At 41.3% G+C, this 17,910-nt stretch overlaps 1 protein-coding gene across 2 annotated transcripts; it reads right to left on the reverse strand.

The window, feature by feature from the left end:
- Positions 1-213: 213 nt before the first annotated feature.
- LOC128509186 (patr class I histocompatibility antigen, B-1 alpha chain-like) lies at positions 214-16,799 on the reverse strand. Of its 2 annotated transcripts, XR_008356012.1 has the most exons (8): positions 16,574-16,799; positions 9,786-10,049; positions 7,926-8,201; positions 1,003-1,284; positions 819-920; positions 626-646; positions 462-522; positions 214-322 (listed from the first exon to the last, which is right to left on the reverse strand). XR_008356012.1 is itself a non-coding variant. In XM_053480811.1 (7 exons), coding segments are annotated over exons 1-7 (1,017 nt in total). In that variant the 5' UTR covers positions 16,644-16,799; the 3' UTR covers positions 341-520. The 2 variants fall into 2 exon arrangements, 1 of the variants encoding a protein (XP_053336786.1); XM_053480811.1 differs by lacking the exon at positions 214-322 and having other exon boundaries at positions 341-522.
- Positions 16,800-17,910: the final 1,111 nt, after the last annotated feature.

Consider the following 17,910-nt stretch of genomic DNA (forward strand, 5'->3'; position numbering starts at 1 on the left):
TAATGACAATGAGGTTTAATATGCTGTTTTTGTTCTTTAAGTACCAGCTGAAGTTGTGATCAAATCCATTACAGTATAGACTATATGTATGTAAATATGCAGCAGAAAACCTATTATAAACTGGGAGTTAGTGGACACCCTTATACAGACCGACATGAAGTGTTGTTTCCTTAAAAAAAAGACATGGGCAAAAGTGGAATTTTCATAAAATATAAATAATTTAATAAAATATATACACCATTATTATACAATAATAATAATAAAACTATTTAAAAATTTTAATGTGCAGAACATGAGAACATTGGCAGAGGATCCATGTCTCCTAGAGAAACAGACAGACAGAAACAGGATGAGCTCTGAGCTGACACTGAAAGTTACTGCAGGCTTTTCTGCTGGGTTTTCTCTCCACACACAGATTTTTATTCTATATACAGTACACTGTAAACTACATCATGTCTTACTCTCTCAGTTCAGCAGGAAGTCACACAGTCACACTTTAAGAGTTGTTGGAGGAAGAATCTCCTTCAGAGGAGTAAAACAGAAAAACACTCACATCCATCACAAAGCGATGGATCATAAAGATCATAAAAATAGAATCATTTATGGATCAGAAAGGTTTACTTACAGGGTGGAAGAGGTTTGAATCCTGAAACACAGATGATAGACAGACAGTATCAATAATATATATATATATATACATACATACAAACATACATATACAGTATACACATATACATTATATATATATATATATATATATATATATATATATATATATATATATATAAACTTCACATCGGCCTGCTTCCTTGTCTCACCAGAGTTCTTCTTCATTCGGACCACAATTCCAGCAACAATGGCGGCGAAAGAAAAGACTACAGCCGTGATGATAGCAATCGGTGCTCCACCTGATCCTCCACCTGTTAAATCAGCACAGAGTCTTTATTATCTGCTGCAGCAAGAAATCAGCTTTCACTCTCTACAGCTCTAGTTTATTAGGACCTTTTGGTACTTCTCGCACTAACTCCTTCTCCAAGCTGCTGTGCTGAACCACGCAGGTGTAGTTGTGTTTCTGCATCTCCTCAGCTGGGACTTTCAGAATGCTTCTCCTCTGGAAGCTTCCATCCTGGTTGGGTAACGTCTCTCTGAGCTCCACGTCCTCATGCACGTCCTTTCCGTCCTTCTGCCAGGTGATCATCACTGCTTTGGGAAAGAAACCTGTAGCGTGACACACCACCTCTGGAGAAGGAGAGCGTTTCTGGAACATGGACACCTCCGGACGAACTGCAGAGACACACAGACGTATGGATATTAGTACATTCAGTAAGATTTTTTTGTTTTGTTTTACATGAAGTAAAGTGCCTGCAATTAATTATAAATATTTATTATAAATAAATAAATAATAATAAAAAAAAAAATTAATTAGAGTGTTTCATGATTTTCCTCGTAAATATTAGAAACATAGCATTTAAGTCAAATAATTTAATGTACATAAACATTTTTGGCTACAAGAATGTAAAAGCTAGTTTTGTGTTGTATAATATTATGTAACGGGTTCGACCCTATGTGCACAGGCGGCACCATGAAGCACGGATACGAGGTGAGGTCTTACGGGAAAAAGGGTAGAAAAGGGTTAAATGAAGGAAGATGGAAAGAAAGGCGAGGAAAGGAAGTGCACGTGCTGTTCCAGGGACAGTGCCATGCTGGCATGCAGGCACAAGGCTGGCGACAGGTGGCGGAGTGGCAGAACGGCGCTCCTGACTGCTCCCTCATGAGTGGCCCCTTCCAGCTCTCTGTGGGCATGGCCTTCCCGACTTTACAAACAAATTCCTTCGTATACAACATCCCTGGCTGCACCACGTGCTCACTGATATTTATCATTAAGTCATGTTATCACATGTCTTATAATGTCTCAATTAACACACAATTAATTCTCCAGTGGGAAACACTATTTTAATTTAAAAGTGTTCACACCATTTTTAGGGATCAGGGAATATTCCAAGATATCAAAAAATTTACCACATTGGTAAAAAAAAAAAAATTAAAAAAAGACTGGATGATGATAAAAATCCCTAATCTTGGCCACGACTTGCACTCTCAGGTCTATGTTTACTGTAATTACCTATTAAAGCGGTCAACGTCAGTGTACTTAAAAAGGTATCTTGAGTTGATGGGATGGTCTTGTGAAATATGCAGTCTGAGGAAGATTAAACTTTGGATCAGGTTGATTAACTTATCTTTTAAACTTGAAGTATCTATTCTAATGTTAAACAGAGGCCCAAAGTTGTAAAATTGTGTAGTACAAACACTATATCCTGTCTATAGGTGTTGTCATAGCAGATGGGTTTGTATGGTCCACGCTGTGTTCAACAAGGGTGGTGAAACACTAACCTTGACTAGAGACATTGTAGAGACAGGAGGTATTGCTGGAAGCAGTAGGTGTGTCAGAATGCCCCCACTTAGGCTAAAATCACTGAGGAATTTAAACAACTCTGCAGTGGCAAGGGGGGATGAGATTCATCCGGAAATGCTGAAGGTTTTCTATGTTGTTGTTGACAAGACTGTACAACATCACATAGACCCCAAGTGCAGGGGGGTTTGCCAATCCAGTGTATATGTGTTGTGTAGACTTAAAGAAAGCTTATGACTGAGTTCCCTGAGGCATTTTGTTGGACGTCGTGCTTTGAGAGTAAGGAATATCAGGTTCGCTTTTGCGGGCTATTGGTCAAGTTCAAGTTCAAGTAGGCTTTATTGTCATTACAACCATATACAGTTAGTACACAGTGAAACGAAACAACGTTCCTCCAGGACCAAGGTGCTACATGCAACATAAATTTACAACATAAATTACCATAGACACTAAACTAGCTAACCAAGAGGCCTAGTTAGCTGGCTAGCAGAGACAGGACAGAGAGACCTAACATAAATTACAACATAAATTAACACAAACTAACTAACTGAGTATAACATTTTTACAGACAACATAAAGTGCACGTGCAAATGTGCTAACAAGAGCAACAACAAAGTGACAGTGCGCAACCACGACATAACAGAACATAAAATATGGTGTTGAGGTAGTGGGTAAACATAAACATTCCTCAAAACAGCAGCAAGAATTGAGGAATTAGTGCAAAAATTTGTCCAGTAATGATTATTGTACAAAAGATAAAAAGTGAAGCATTTACAGGTTGGTGTGTAAGATAATTTGGTGGTGTAGATCAGTGTGTCTGCACTTGTGTTGATTAGTCAGTCCAGTCCCAATATTCTAAGGTAGTTAAGCTGTGTGCTAATGTTTGTGTGTGTGTGTGTGTGTGTGTGTGTGTGTGTGTTTGTGTTTATTAGTCCAGTCCCTTTTTGTTGAGGAGACGGATGGCTTGTGGAAAAAAACTGTTGCACAGTCTGGATGTGTGTGCCCGAATGCTTCGGTACCTTTTTCCAGATGGCAGGAGTGTGAAGTGTGTGTGAGAGGGGTGTGTCCGATCAGCCACAATGCTGGTGGCTTTGCGGATGCAGCGTGTGGTGTAGATGTCTTCAATAGTGGGGAGAGAGACCGCGATGATCTTCTCCGCTGTCCTCACTATCCGCTGTAGGGTTTTGCAGTCCGATATGGCACAATTCCCAAACCAGACAGTGATGCAGCCGCTCATGCTCTCGATAGTTCCTCTATAGAAGGTGGATCGGTGGTGGAAGCTGGGCCTTCCCCAATCTTCTCAGAAAGAAGAGACGCTGTTAAGCTTTCTTGTGTAGGGAGCTGGTGTTGAGGGACCAGCTGAGGTCCTTCTCTAGGTGGACACCCAGGAATTTGGTGCTTTCGACGATTCCCACAGAGGAGCCGTTGATGCTCAGCGGAGAATGGTCGCCTCGTGTCCTCCTAAAGTCAACAACCATCTCCTTTGTCTTGTCAACATTTAGAGACAGGTTGTTGTCTTTACACCAGTCCGTTAGCCTCTGCACTTCCTCTCTGTACGCTAACTCGTCGTTCTTGCTAATGAGACCCACCACGGTCGTGTCATCAGCGAACTTAATGATGTGGTTCGAATTGTTGCTACACAGTCGTGAGTCAGCAGTGTGAACAGCAGGGGACTGAGCACACAGCCTTGTGGGACCCCAGTGCTCAGTGTGATGGTGCTGGAGGTGCAGTTCCCGATCCGTACTGACTGATGCCTACCGGTCAGAAAGTCCAGGATCCAGTTGCAGAGGGAGGTGTTCAGGCCCAACAGGTTCAGCTTCCCAATCAGTTGTTGGGGGATGATAGTGTTGAATGCTGAGCTGAAATCTATGTACAGCATTCGAACATATGTGTCCTTCTTGTCCAAGTGTGTGAGGGCAAGATGTAGTGTAGTGGAGATGGCGTCGTCCGTTGAGCGGTTAGGACGGTACGCAAATTGTAGTGGGTCCAGTGAGGAGGGCAGCAGGGTCTTGATGTATATTGGTCCCTGTATACCTGGAGTAAAAGCTGTGTTCGCCTACTCAGCATTCAGTTAAGTCTGTTCAATGTGGGTGTTAGGCTTCACCAAGGCTGCACCTTGTCTCTTCTACTGTTTGTCATGTTTAAGAACAGAATTTCAAGACATAGCTTCGAAGAATAAGGAGCCTGGCATTAAGGTCAAGATGTCACATTCCTGCTTTTTGCAGATGATGATGTACTCCTGGCACCATCACAGGAGGGCCTTCACCCTTGAATATACCAGTTTGCAACTGAGTGGAGTGTGAGGTGAAACAGAGTTGTGAGACAGATGTTGATTAGCACCTCTAAATCAGAGGTTCTCTACTGGAAAAGGATGGCATGCTCCCTTAAGGTGAGGTGGAGAACCTATCCTAGGTGGAGGAGTTTAAGTATCTTAAGGTCTTGTTCACGAGTGATAGAAAAGGAGATTTACATTTGGGGCATTTGGCAGATGCCCTTATCCAGAGCGACTTACATTTTTATCTCATTATTTGAGCAGTTAAGGTTTAAAGGAGCATGGTTAAAGGCCCAACATTGGCAACTTGGTGGTAGTGAGTCCAATGCCTTTACTGAGCTCCCCCTGAACATAGGTTGGTGCACCTTCTGCAGGGATTCTGTTTTCAGGGATGTAATCAATGTACTGAACCTTAATGGTAAAGAGGGAGCTGGGTCATAAGGTGAAGCTCTCTATTTACCAGTCGGTCTATGTCTCTACCTTCAACTATGATCAAGAACTTTGGTTAATGACCAATGTTTGCATAAACAAGTGACTGAAATGAGTATCTTTCGTAGGGGGTGTCAGGCTTCCTCTCCGAGATTGGGTGAGAAGTTTAGAATCAAGAATAAGCTTAGAGTAGACCGGCTCCTCCTCCACATCTAGAGGGGTCAGTTGAGGTGGTTAGTGTTGCTTTCCACTGGAGGTGTACCAGGTAGAGCCAACTGGATATGCTGCAGGAATTATACAGTGCTGTAAAAAATGTATTTCCCCCTTTCCTAATTTTATTTATTTTTTTACATGTTTGTCACAATTAAATAAGTGAGATTTACAGAATGACTAATATTACACAAACATAACCCGAGTAAATACAAAATGCAGTTTTTTAAAGATTTCATTTATCAAGGACAAAAGCTGTCTGAACCTACCTGGCCTTTTGTAAAAAAAAAAAAAAAAAAAAAAAAGTAATTGCCCTCCTTTCTAAATCATGAATGAACTGTAATTAACGACATTTTTGGAAAGCTGAGTTAAATTTCACTTGCCACACCCAGGCCTAATTACTGCCAAACCTGTTGAAACAAGAAATTACTTAAATAGAGCCTGTCTGACAAAGTCAAGAACACTAAAAATATCTCACGTTATCTCAAATGAATAACAAATGAAAAAAATACTAAAAAATAAATGAGAAACAAAGTAATTGACATTTATAATCCTGGAAAAAGTCACAAAGTAATTTCTAAAGCTTTGGGACTACAGTGAAGCCATTATCCACAAATGAAGAAAACTTGGACCAGTGGTAATCCTTATCAGTACTGGCCAGCCTAACAAAATTACTCCAGGAGAACATCCTCATCCAGGGTGAATCTCTCACATAAAACCCAGAACAACAGCTAAAGAACCTGACCTGAACGACTTCCATAATGTATGGAACCATGAATTATGTGCTCTACCAAAAAATCCTGAAGGAGAATGTCCAGGCATCAGTTCATGACTTCAAGTTCAAGCGTACTTGGGTTATGTAGCAGGGCTACTGTAGGTTTTAAGTAGATTAAATTAGGTTAAGTAAATTAGGTAATAAATGAAATTTAAAACTGCATTTTGTATTTACTCGGATTACCTTGTTTAATATTAAATTCTTTTGATGATTTCAATCATTTAGGTGTGACAAATATGAAAAAAAAAAAAATCAGGAAGGGGCCAAATACGTTTTCACAGCACTGTATCTTTCGGGGGCCTGAGAGCAGTTAGAGGTCCCGCAAGAGGACATTGCTGAAGACAGGGATAACTGAAATGGCCTAAGTGGTATAGATAATAAATGTGTTTGTGTGAGGGTGTGAAACACATACATTTAACATATACACTGCATTTTAAAAAAAGTGTTTTGTAATTTTATTGAAAAAATATTTAATTATGGCTTTAACCAGTGAAAATCAAAAATCCAGTACCAGAAAATATTAGAATATTTCATTTTGAGTTAAATTACAATCCATGCGGTATAAATACAGTGAATCGCTCAGGCTAGTTCAGTACACACATGGAGAAGACTGCTGATGTGACACTTGTCCAGAAGATGATCATTATCACAAAAGGTTCTGTATTGAATCATATTCATTATTCAATTCATATTCATATTCAAAATTGACTGGAAGAGTAAAGTGTGGTAGGAAAAGTGCCACAAGCATCAGGAATGACTGCAGCCTTAAGAAGGATGCCAAGCAAAGCTGATTCAAGAACTTGGGAGAACTTCACAAGGAGGGAGGCTCGAGTCAGTGCATCAAAAGCCAACAGAGGCAGATACGGTATATTCACGAAATGGGCTACAACTGTTGCATTTCTAGCAATATAAGAAGATTGAAGTGCGGTTTAAGTTTCCACAGTCTGCCATGTCACCTGCTGGTGGTCCACTGTATTTTATCCAAAGTCCAAAGTAAATGCAGGCATCTACCAGGACATTGTATAGCACTTCATGCTTCGATCTGCTGACAAGCTTTATAGAGATAGCAATTTCTTTTTCTAGAAAGAAGCTACAGTCTGCTTAGCTAGCAGGTAGACACCTGCTCACAGTGCCAAAACTACCACTACCTGGTTTGCTATTGCATTAGATTTGTCAAAATACCTGACCTGAACCTTATAGAGAATCTATGGGCTATTGTCAAGAGCAAGATAAAAAACTCCTGACCCAACAATACAAATGAGTCAAAAGCTAATATCAAAGCAACCTGGCCTTCAATAACGCCTCAGAAGTGCCACAGGCTAATCATCTCCATCCCATGCCACACTGATGCAGTAAATCATGCTAAAAGAGCACAAAGAACGTTTTGAGTGCAATAAATGAAAAATCATTTTCAGTACCGAGTTCATAGCTACTGAAACCAGGCCCAGACAGCAAAGCGTCTACAGTGACGGCGCATATGACAAGCAAATTAAACCTTGGATCAGAATTTTTATGTAAACTCCACTGAAGTAGAAAAAGCTGGATCAGGTCTGACACTACCTTCTGGAATTTTTATGTAGACTTCACTCAAGTAGGAGAAGCTAGATCAGATCTGACTCTCCCTCCAGGCTGACTTTTGGCCACAGTCTGCTCAAGTAGGAGGAGTTAGATCAGGTCCAAATCTCCCCTTTGGACTTTTGGCTACAGTTTGCTTAGCTAGCAGGTAAAGGGGTTAAATAATATGTTTCTCTGTATGTGGGGGTGCAAGTGTGTGTGTGTGTGTATGTGTGTGTGTGTGAAAATGTAACTGAAAAGATTACACCGTTTACCTTTCTTCTTCAGAGTCACTCTGCTGTAAGTCGCAAACTTCCTTAAATGCTCTACACACTCAGACGTCAGGAAGTCTTTACAGTATTTAGCGCGGTTTACTTTAGACTCCCACTTGCTTTCAGTCATTACAGCTTGAGGTTTGGCTGCACTCCAGGAGACATTCTTCAAATCCAGACTCATGAAATCTTCTCCATCACAACCGTACTGTGTGTATCCTTTAGTGGTGTCATTATCATAAAGCTCACAGCCTAGCATCTGCTGCCACGTGTGTATTCCTGTAGATAGACAGAGACAGACAGACACACACAGATACACATACAGTTGATTCAGTTGATTGGACATGATTTGAAAAGGCACACCTGTCTATCTAAGGTCCCACAGTTGACAGTTCATGTCAGAGCACAAACCAAGCATGAATTCAAATGAATTGTCTGTAGACCTCCGAGACAGGATTGAACTTCTTCCACTTACAAATGATGGAGGCCACGGTGCTCAATGGGACCTTCAAAGCAGCAGAATATTTTTCTGTAATCTTCCCCAGATTCGTGCCTCAAGACAATCCTGTCTCAGAGGTCTAGAGACAATTTCTTTGACGCTTGGTTTGTGCCATTGAGAAGGTGATTAGCTTCACCTGATTGAGTTTATAAGGCATTTTTAGGAGGCAGGGTGATCTTTCCCCAAACCAGTGATTTTTATTTTTTTTTTCCCTGACATGTTGGTGTTATACCTTTCACTTAGATGTTAAAAGTTGCATTGCAGCCTAAAATGAAGACAGGCACAGTTTTTGCTTCATTCAGCTGTAACTCAGTGCAACTTAGATCTCTTAGTTAGCTAGCTGGTTCCAGTAAAGTGTGTTGTTAATATATGTTGTGTTGTTGATTTATGTTGTTGCATGTATGTAGCACTTTGGTCCTGGAGGAACATTGTTTCGTTTCACTGTGTACTGAACTGTATATAGTTGGAATGACAATAAAAGCCTACTTGACTTGACTTGAAATTCTATTATTTTAAAGGGTGGATTGATTTTTTTCTAGGCGGCATGGTGGTGTAGTGGTAAGCACTGTCGCCTTGCACCTCCCAGGTCTGGGTCTGATTCCTGGCCAGGTTCGATTCCCGTCTCTGTGTGCATGGAGTTTGCATGTTCTCCCCGTGCTTGGTAGGTTTTCTCCAGGTACTCCAGTTTCCTCCCACAGTCCAAAGACATGTAGGTTAGGTTGATTTGGTGTTCCCAAATTGCCCGTAGTGTGTGAATAAGTGTGTGAGTATGTGTGTGTGCCCTGCAATGGATTGGCGTCCTGTCCAGGGTGTACCCTGCCTTGTGCCCTAAGCCTCCTGGGATAGGCTCCAGGCCCCCCGCGACGCTTACTACAGGATAAAGCGGTATAGACGATGAGTGATTGATTCTTTTTTATGCCTACTGTATAAACGAGATTCCATGCCAAGCTCCTGAGTGGCACAACAGTGGTGGGAATGAAATATTTTCTAAGTTTGTTTAGAGATTTTAATTTAATTTAAAGTTAAATGTTAAACTCTTGTATTTGAAGTTTGTGTTGTTTAAATGCTGCATTTGTTTTTTAAATGAAAAACAAACTATTGTTATAAGGTACTGTACATGATGCTGGTGAATAAAGGTATTAAAGTTAAAAGTTATCACTCAACATTTTTTAAATGTTTAAGGTCTTAAAATTTGTAAAAAATCTGAAAAGATTATATTGAATCAGGATATTTATAAAACTGTTATACTTTTAGAATCGTAATTTAAATCAAAATGGCCCCTAGGTATGGCATGGTGATTGGTTAATTCCATTTCTAGTATTTAGGGATGTGTGTTACTGATTAAAGTTCTCAGTGTGTTTTACCTTTAGTCTGATTAAAGCTCTGCATTGCTATAGCCACATTGACTTTAAATCTTTCCTGGTGAGCCCACATCCTCTCGGTCACTCTGTCCCAGAAACGTGGATCATCAGCTTTTAACTTCTGTACCCACTTCTTCTTTGGGATCGCCTCCCTGATGTTACTGTCATAGTATACAAACTGCTCTCCATCCAGCAGAACAACCGCAATGAACTCTGGGAAATTCTGTCTTGTGACTCCAGTGTAGAAATATACAAGTGTGTACGTGTCTGTAAAAATTTACAGTATTTTAATAACACTCATCAGATTTAAAGTAAAGCAAATGAAAAGAACAAAAAATAATAATTATATCCTGTGGAATTATAACATTACCAAGATTTTCTTAAAGCAAAATAACATGTCAAATTACATGAACTGAATCTGTTCCCTTTCAAAGGCTACACTTGATGCTGTGTAAAAACGCTATGGGAACATCTTGTCAGGTTGCCGGTTGTGAAGCATGTGTGTATCAAACGTGCCAAATCTTGGCTTATATAACCTCGGTTGGGTGACGTCATCTGATGAGACGCACCTGCAGGTTTTAAATACAGGTGAACCGGAAACATTCCTCGGATTCTTGTCTTCACCGACATTGTGCGCGTGTGTCAAGCTTAAAATACATTCAAAGCAGATAAAAGCATAAAACTAATAATGCCGGAGTTTAGAGCTAGGTGTCCCCCTGCTTGCAAAAATTTCCTTCCGGAGGGCGATTCACATAACCTCTGCTTCGAATGTTTGGGTGAGAGCCACGCTCTCGAAGGACTTAGAGGAGAGTGTGAGCATTGTGATGATCTTCCCATGAAGGTGCTCCGCGCGCGTCTCGCGTTCTTCACGGAACCACGAGCTGCACTGCACTTCTGGGGGTCGCAAGTTGAGCTCGCCGAGGCACGAGAGATGGAGTCCCCCCTTTCTCTCGCCCTCTCCCCGATCCCGAAGTCTCTCCTTCTGCTTTACGAGCGCACTTCGGTGCTTCTCGTGGGTGTACGAAAGAGACTCATTCTCTGCTTCTGTGGATATGGAAGTAGCTTCCTCAGAACGCTCATCTTCTTTACTTGAAGTTATAATGCGTGCAGTCGAACGACTGCACATTGATTGGCCACAGGAGCAAGCTCACCCAAAACAAAATTAGATGACAGATTTTTGTTGGGTGGCCAGCAGATGGAGCCAGAACTGCGCTCTCTACCTTTTTTGATGACCTCCACAACGAATTCTCTCGTTCATGGAGTAAACATTTCTCATCTCATATTTTTGTACCTTCGACTTCGTTCTATTAGAACATCGTTGATGCAAAAGCACGAGGTTATATGGTGATGCCTCAGATAGAAGAGACGCTCGCGGGCTATCTCTCTCCTGGGACATCATCCTCATCAAAGAAACCAACACTTCCCTCCAAGCCGTGTAGAACTTCTTCTACCTTGGTAGGGAAGACGTTCCAAGCAGCAGGTCAGGCCGGCGCTTCCTTGCACACCATGGCGGTTTTGCAGGCATACCAGGCAGATGTGCTGAAGGATGTGAGCACAAGCGGCACTGTGAATCAGGAAACATTCACAGAATTACGCCGGGCTACTGATTTATTCCTTCATGCGACTAAACAGACAGCCTGTGCTATTGGCCGTTCTATGGCCTCCATGGTGACCGCTGAAAGGCACCTATGGTTAAATCTGACAGGCATCAAGGGTAAGGATCGAACTTTCCTCCTTGATGCTCCTGTCCCACCTTCCAGCCTATTCGGCGACGCAGTTTATTCCGTCGCCAGGTGTTTCGGACAACACCGGTCTCCAACGACATGTTAGTTCTTCGGTCATTTCCTGCTATATTCCAGGATGCCGAACATCTAACATCCCCCCTCCCCCATTAACCAAGCCGCCGAGACTTTCGCCCCTTTCTGAGAAACTGGCAGTGTGGAACCTACGGCCAAGTATATCTCCTTGGGTACTAAGCACTGTAGAGAGAAACTACAGGATTCAGTTCTCACATCACCCTCCGCGTTTTAACGGCGTGGTCTCCACTTCAGTGAAACCGGAAAGTGCGCATCTGCTGACAGAAGTTGCTGGGGAATGGGGCCATGGAACATGTTTCCCTACCAGACAGTGAGTCAGGCTACTACAGTCGGTATTTCTTGGTTCCTAAGTGGAATGGGGGCCTGCGTCCAATTTTTTGATTTTCGCGGGCTGTTTCGCTATCTAAAACAAATAAATACAGCTTCAAAATGTTGACTGTCAAAGTGATTGCTCTCAAATCCTACCAAGCAATTGATTTGTGACAATCAATTGAAGGACGCTTACTTTCATATAGAAATACAGTATTGCCACAACACAGGAGGTTCCTGAGGTTCGCTTTCGGGGGCGAAGCTTACCAGTATCAGGTCCTTCCATTTGGTCTAGCTCTCTCACCCACACATATACAAAATACATGGATGTAGTTCTGGCTCTTACAACTCCAGGGCATCCATATTTGAATTACATAGATGACCGGCTGGCCCAGTCTCAGTAGCTAGCGCTTTGACATCAGCATGTCGTCCTAGCACATCTTTGTTTCTTAGGATTGAGTCCCAACGCCACGAAAAGCGTGCTCTTTCCTGTTCAGAGGACAACATATTGGGTGTCACATGGGATTCGATCGTAAGCCGGCACAGCTGTCTCCCGCCCGTGTCGAATCCATTCTCAACACCCTCAAGAAAATCAAGCTAGACCAGAAAGTGACCATCACTTTCAGAGATCTTAGCTCTCATGGCAGCTGTATCCATGGTGACACCTTTGGGCCTTCTGCACATGAGAACATTTTAGTTGTGGCTAAGAACCTGGGGATTTCACTCTAGGGCCAATCCCCAATAAAGGTTACGCGCCAGGTGCTTCGTACCCTTCCTATGTGGTTCAGACCCCGGTTTCTGACTCTAGGTCCCACTCTAAGTTCATCTTGGCGTTCCTGATGCTAACGACAGACGCTTCCCTCACGAGCTGGGGTGCGGTCTTAGATGACCGTCCAGCCCAAGGGAGCTGGAGAGGCCATCTTCTCGTGCGGCACATCAATTGCCTCGAAATGATGGCTCTATTTCTGGCCCTAAAGCACTTCCTCCAGCAGTTGAGAGGCTACCATGTCCTAGTGCGGGTGGAAAACACTATGGCAGTCTCATATATTAATCGCCAGGGCGGACTGTGCTCGCACCGCTAAATAGCTAGTGCACCAGGTTCCTGTCCCTCAGCTGTTGTACTGTCCAGTCAATCTCTGACACACAAGGAATAGAAACCTCACCCCGAAGTAGTCAGTCAATCTGGGAGATATTTCTTGTAGCCGAGGTGGACCACTTTACCTCGCAAGATCAGCAAATGTCCTCTTTACTACTCTCTGATTTATCCAGCTCCCCTGGGTCTGGACGCCTTAGCCCGTACGTGGCCCAGGTTACGCCTTTATGCGCTTTTCCTAATAGCTTTGACCCCGGGAGTCCTGGCGAAGGTCCATCAACAGTGTTTGTGCCTCTTATTGATAGCCCTGTTGGCCGACTGGAGTGTGGTTTTCCGATCTAGTATGCCTCTTCAACGGCTCACCATGGGTGATTCCAATAAGTGTCTCAGACGCCCTGAACGGGACCAACTAAGTCAAGCTGGTCTTCCAGCCAGCATAATTAAGACTATTCTAAGTGCTATGGCTCCCTCCCCTAGAAGAGCTTATGTCCTTAAATGGAATGTATTGAAACTTAGTGCAAGACGAAGCAGGTAGACCCAGTCCACTGCTGAATTGTTTCAGTGCTGGAGTTTCTGCAGGAAAAGTTGTCCTCGGGCTTGTACCCTAGTACTCTCAGGACGTACATAACTGCTATTTCAGCCTGCCAAGTCCTGATTGATGGGGTTACTGTGGGAAAACACCCTTTTAGTTACTTGTTTCATTTGTGGAGCTAAACGGTTGAGGCCACACACTAGAGCCATGGTCCCTTTTGTGGGTTTTATCTATCGTGCTCGAAGATCCAATTGACACCCATTTTGAACCACTAGAGTCAGCGCCTCAAGTTTCTAACCCTTAAGATGGTTTTTCTAATGGCCGTTACCTCTCTAAGAGGATTGGAGATCTGTCAGTCTCAGGGCCATTTTGCATCCTCACTGAACTATCTTCCGAAAAAATAAAAGTTCCTTTCCCAACATGCACCCTATTGTTTTTGAAGCCTTCTGTCCTCCGCCTTTTACAGCTTCGGAGCAGGAGAGACTTCACGTGTCCAGTACGTGCTCTTCAGATTTACGTCCACCGCATCAGCCAGTGGCGTAAGTCAGAGCAGCTTTTACATGTTTTGGGGCCGCAACCGGGGGTACTATTGCCCTCTCCTATGAGGCGCGTGGGCTTAATTCGCCTCTAGGAATCAGGGCTCATTTAACCAGGGGGATCGCCTCATCTATTGCACTAGCAAGAGGTATTCCCCTGCAGCAAGTGTGTGACGGGGAGGGTTGGTCCTCTCCGCACACATTTGTTAGATTTATAGTCTGGATCTTCATGCTACTCCGGGCTCACGGGCCCTCGAGTCAGCTGCCCAGACATAGTTCTGGGACATTCTTGGCCTTGTGCGCACACACTACACAACCTTGAGGTTCAGACACTTGCAGTGCGGCGGGGTTGGTACTCTCGTTCCCATAGCGTTTTTTACGCAGCATCGAGTGTAGCCTTTGAAAGGGAACGTCTGGGGTTACTTTGCTGTAACCCTGTTCCCTGAAAAGGTGGGAACGAGATGCTGCGTCCCAATGCCGCACTGCCTACGTGACCGGACGTCCGTTCAGACAAATCAATCTGAGGAATGTTTCCGGTTCACTCCTATTTATAACCTGCATGTGCGTCTTATCAGATGACGTCACCCAACCGAGTTTATATATGCCAAGATTTGGCGTGTTTGATCTACACATGCTTCACAACCGACAAGATGTTTCCATAGCGTTTTCACGCAGCATCTCGTTCCCGCCTTTTCAGGGAACAGTGTTCCAGCAAAGTAACCAGAGACGATCTGTTAAGAAAAAAAAAAACCTACAGCATTTACAGTGCTTATAATTTTCAGGACTGCAATTTATTCTGGTTATATATTTTAAAAGAAAACATAATTCAAGCAGTTACAATTAGGTGTAAAGATAAATAGCTTACTATACTGGTCAAAAAATATATTTAGCTGTTAAAAATACCATCTTCATTATTTTTTAGCCTCACAAATCCAGGCTGCCAAAATGTTTGTATTAACATTTTGGTGGAAGAAATTTCAGATTCGCACCCGGGATACCACAGTAAGAACAATGGAATGCTTTACTGTGATCTGTATTTATCGCATAAGCCCATTTTTGTCTGCAGTTCAATTGGCAGTCCAGCCTGTTAGTTAGAAGTTCTGCATTCTGATCAGCAAGGAGTTCCCTGAGAAAGAGACTGCACAGGGAGCAGGAAGCACACGGTTAAGTACACTGTGGATCAAACTGCAGCATCTGGGATATACAGGATATAAAGACCTGAGTTTTTTCTACCTGAGTTTTAATACCTGAACGGCAGTCTGACTTTGTGAGGTTGAAAAATAATCAAGCTTGTATTTTTAACATATTCATTTTTAACTGAATATACAGTATTTTCAAACAGCAATTTTAAATGCTTGAATTAAATTTTCATTTGAAATATAAAACTAGAATAAATTGCATAACTAAATATTTGTATGGATTTTTTTCCATCCAGATTAAATTACATTAATAAAATTATGTTTTCGTTCAGTTCATGTAATTCAACAGGATATTTTGCTTCGAGAAGTTTTGACACTGTTAGACTTCCATACAAAATGATCTTACCAATACTTAAACATAGTAACACACACAATCAGTAATCGAAAAGCAAAAACTTGTCAATTTTAGATGTACAGTATGTGATGTCCTCAGGTCCTCTACTTTATGACTGTTTTATATATTGTAAATATTACAGTTTGCTTGAACTTCAGTCAAAACAACAACAAATGCTTATGGAGAGTTACGAAGATAAGAAAACAGAGTGGTCAGATCTGGTCAGATAAAAATGTAAATATCTAAAAACCTTTTTTTTTTTTCAATTATTCAATTCAATTAAAAAACCCTCATTTATCCACAGGGGGTAAATTAAGGCACACAGAGTAGTAAAAAAGATCAGAATAAAATTATTCCATTTCATAATAGAATAAAATAAAATAGAATAAAAGTGTTGTAATGATGATAAAAGGAATTAGTCTGTTAATGTAAAACAGCTTCAAGTAAACATCTGTCCAACAACATCTGTAAAAACATATAAACTGTATAAACACTAATCATTAAACGGTTTATAAGCAGGTGCACAGTAATCATCATCTGGATCGATATACTTGTCTATTTGGATCATTTGGACATAAATTGCTGAAATGAATGACACATTAAGAAGTTCCTCTGAGAACACTGGGAGAAATTGTTTTGAAAATTGTTCTGTTTTTTTGAGACCATGTGGTCTTACAGTAACCTACAGTAAGTGTTGGTTCTGCCCTCCTGACTTAAAGAAAAAACAGAACTTGTGACTATAGTCAGCTGAACAATCACATGTCATAACTGAAACTGTTTCTGATCTTATAATACATGTATGGTGCAGAATAAATCCACAGTTAAATTAATGTTAAACTTTTTCCCCTCACTGTGATTTGCTCCTCGCTTCTCTGAATTTAAAGACAGATCATTTAAACGGTGTAAACCTGCTGTGATTACAGACACAGTGTGTAAGTCTATAGAATAAAACTCTACATTTCTAAACTCACCTGCTGATGAAAGATGAACAGAGAAAGTGAGAATAAGTAGAACCTTAATTACAGCGCTGTCACGGGCCATTTACACTCCAAACCTTTAGGCAGGAAAAGTTAGTGATGATACAGTTACTGTGAGACAGAAGATCCCAAACTTGTACTAGTGATGAGTCGTTGATGAAAGATTCGCTCTGTTTGAACGAGTCTTTAACATGACTCAGAAGAACGAATCTACCGCAAACCCTCCATATGTGTTATACAGGAAACAGAAATGAGTCGTTACCTTTGAGTCTTTTCGGTTCTGAGTCGTTCGTTCCTTTGTCACGTGACTCTTACAGACGCTATGCAGTGCAATAGATTTAAAAAAACGAACGACTGGAAGTTATAAGAGGTGAGCTGTTTATTATAATATGTCCTTAGCTGCTTATTATATTAGGTCCTTAGTTGCATTGTAATATTTTCATAACTGGAACTATAAACAAAATTTGTGTATATAGACGTATTGGGTGTCTTTTTATTGAAAACGGAACATTTTAATTTATTTCTGATCAAATGAACGAAATGACTAAAAAAAAAAAAAAGATTCGTTCATTTTAATGAACGAGATTCAAAGAACCGAGTCACTAAAATGATTCGAATTTCCCATCACTAGTTCTGTCTAGCTGAAGGGGTGTGTCCAAAAGTCTCGAGCCTCGAGGCGCGTGTCGGTTCCCTAAGAATCACATGACCAATGACAAACGAAGCCTCACGGTCGTCGGAATCACGTGACTGGCGTTTAAGTAAATGGTCGTGCACTATGAGATTATTTCAAAAGATTCAGACGTGTTGATTATGCGCATAAACATTTCATTAAACAGTGCAGCTGCATGTACATATTATTGTGCTGCTTGTGATATTACGATCTAGTTGCTACACAAAGGTTGTCCACTAGATGGCAGTAGAATAAAGCTTCGTGAAATAAACCTTTTGGTGAAACTTTATCCAGAAGACATGGCTGAAACTCCCTCAAACAGTTAGTTAAGCAACCAAAGCTGTGCTTTTTAAAGAGAAGTTGTTTACCATAATTTGTATACACTAAAAATTATTTCGTGGCCTTGTGAATTTCACAATAATAAAAAGATTTATGTTACCTTAATAAGATCTCTGAAAATCACATAGGTGATTATTTCAGCTGGACATATCAAAATAAATGCCTAAAAACAACTTTTAGTTTTGTATTAAACTTACACTACAATTCAAGTTTATTTTACAAATAGAAATTTGACTAACTGAATTATATTTTTAACATGCATTTAATATTCTTGATACATTTCTATCAAAATATTTGGTAATGGAGCAATTATACTGATTAG

The sequence above is a fragment of the Clarias gariepinus genome, chromosome 21, assembly GCF_024256425.1.
Source record: "Clarias gariepinus isolate MV-2021 ecotype Netherlands chromosome 21, CGAR_prim_01v2, whole genome shotgun sequence".
Classification (NCBI taxonomy): Eukaryota; Metazoa; Chordata; class Actinopteri; order Siluriformes; family Clariidae; genus Clarias; species Clarias gariepinus.

Coding starts and splice junctions, on each gene's coding strand:
- LOC128509186 (XM_053480811.1), bottom strand. CDS start 16,643: ATGGCCCGTGACAGCGCTGTAATTAAGGTTCTACTTATTCTCACTTTC. Junction 10,050..16,573: donor TGTTCATCTTTCATCAGCAG/GTGAGTTTAGAA, acceptor AAATTTTTACAG/ACACGTACACACTTGTATAT. Junction 921..1,002: donor AGTGCGAGAAGTACCAAAAG/GTCCTAATAAAC, acceptor CTGATTTAACAG/GTGGAGGATCAGGTGGAGCA.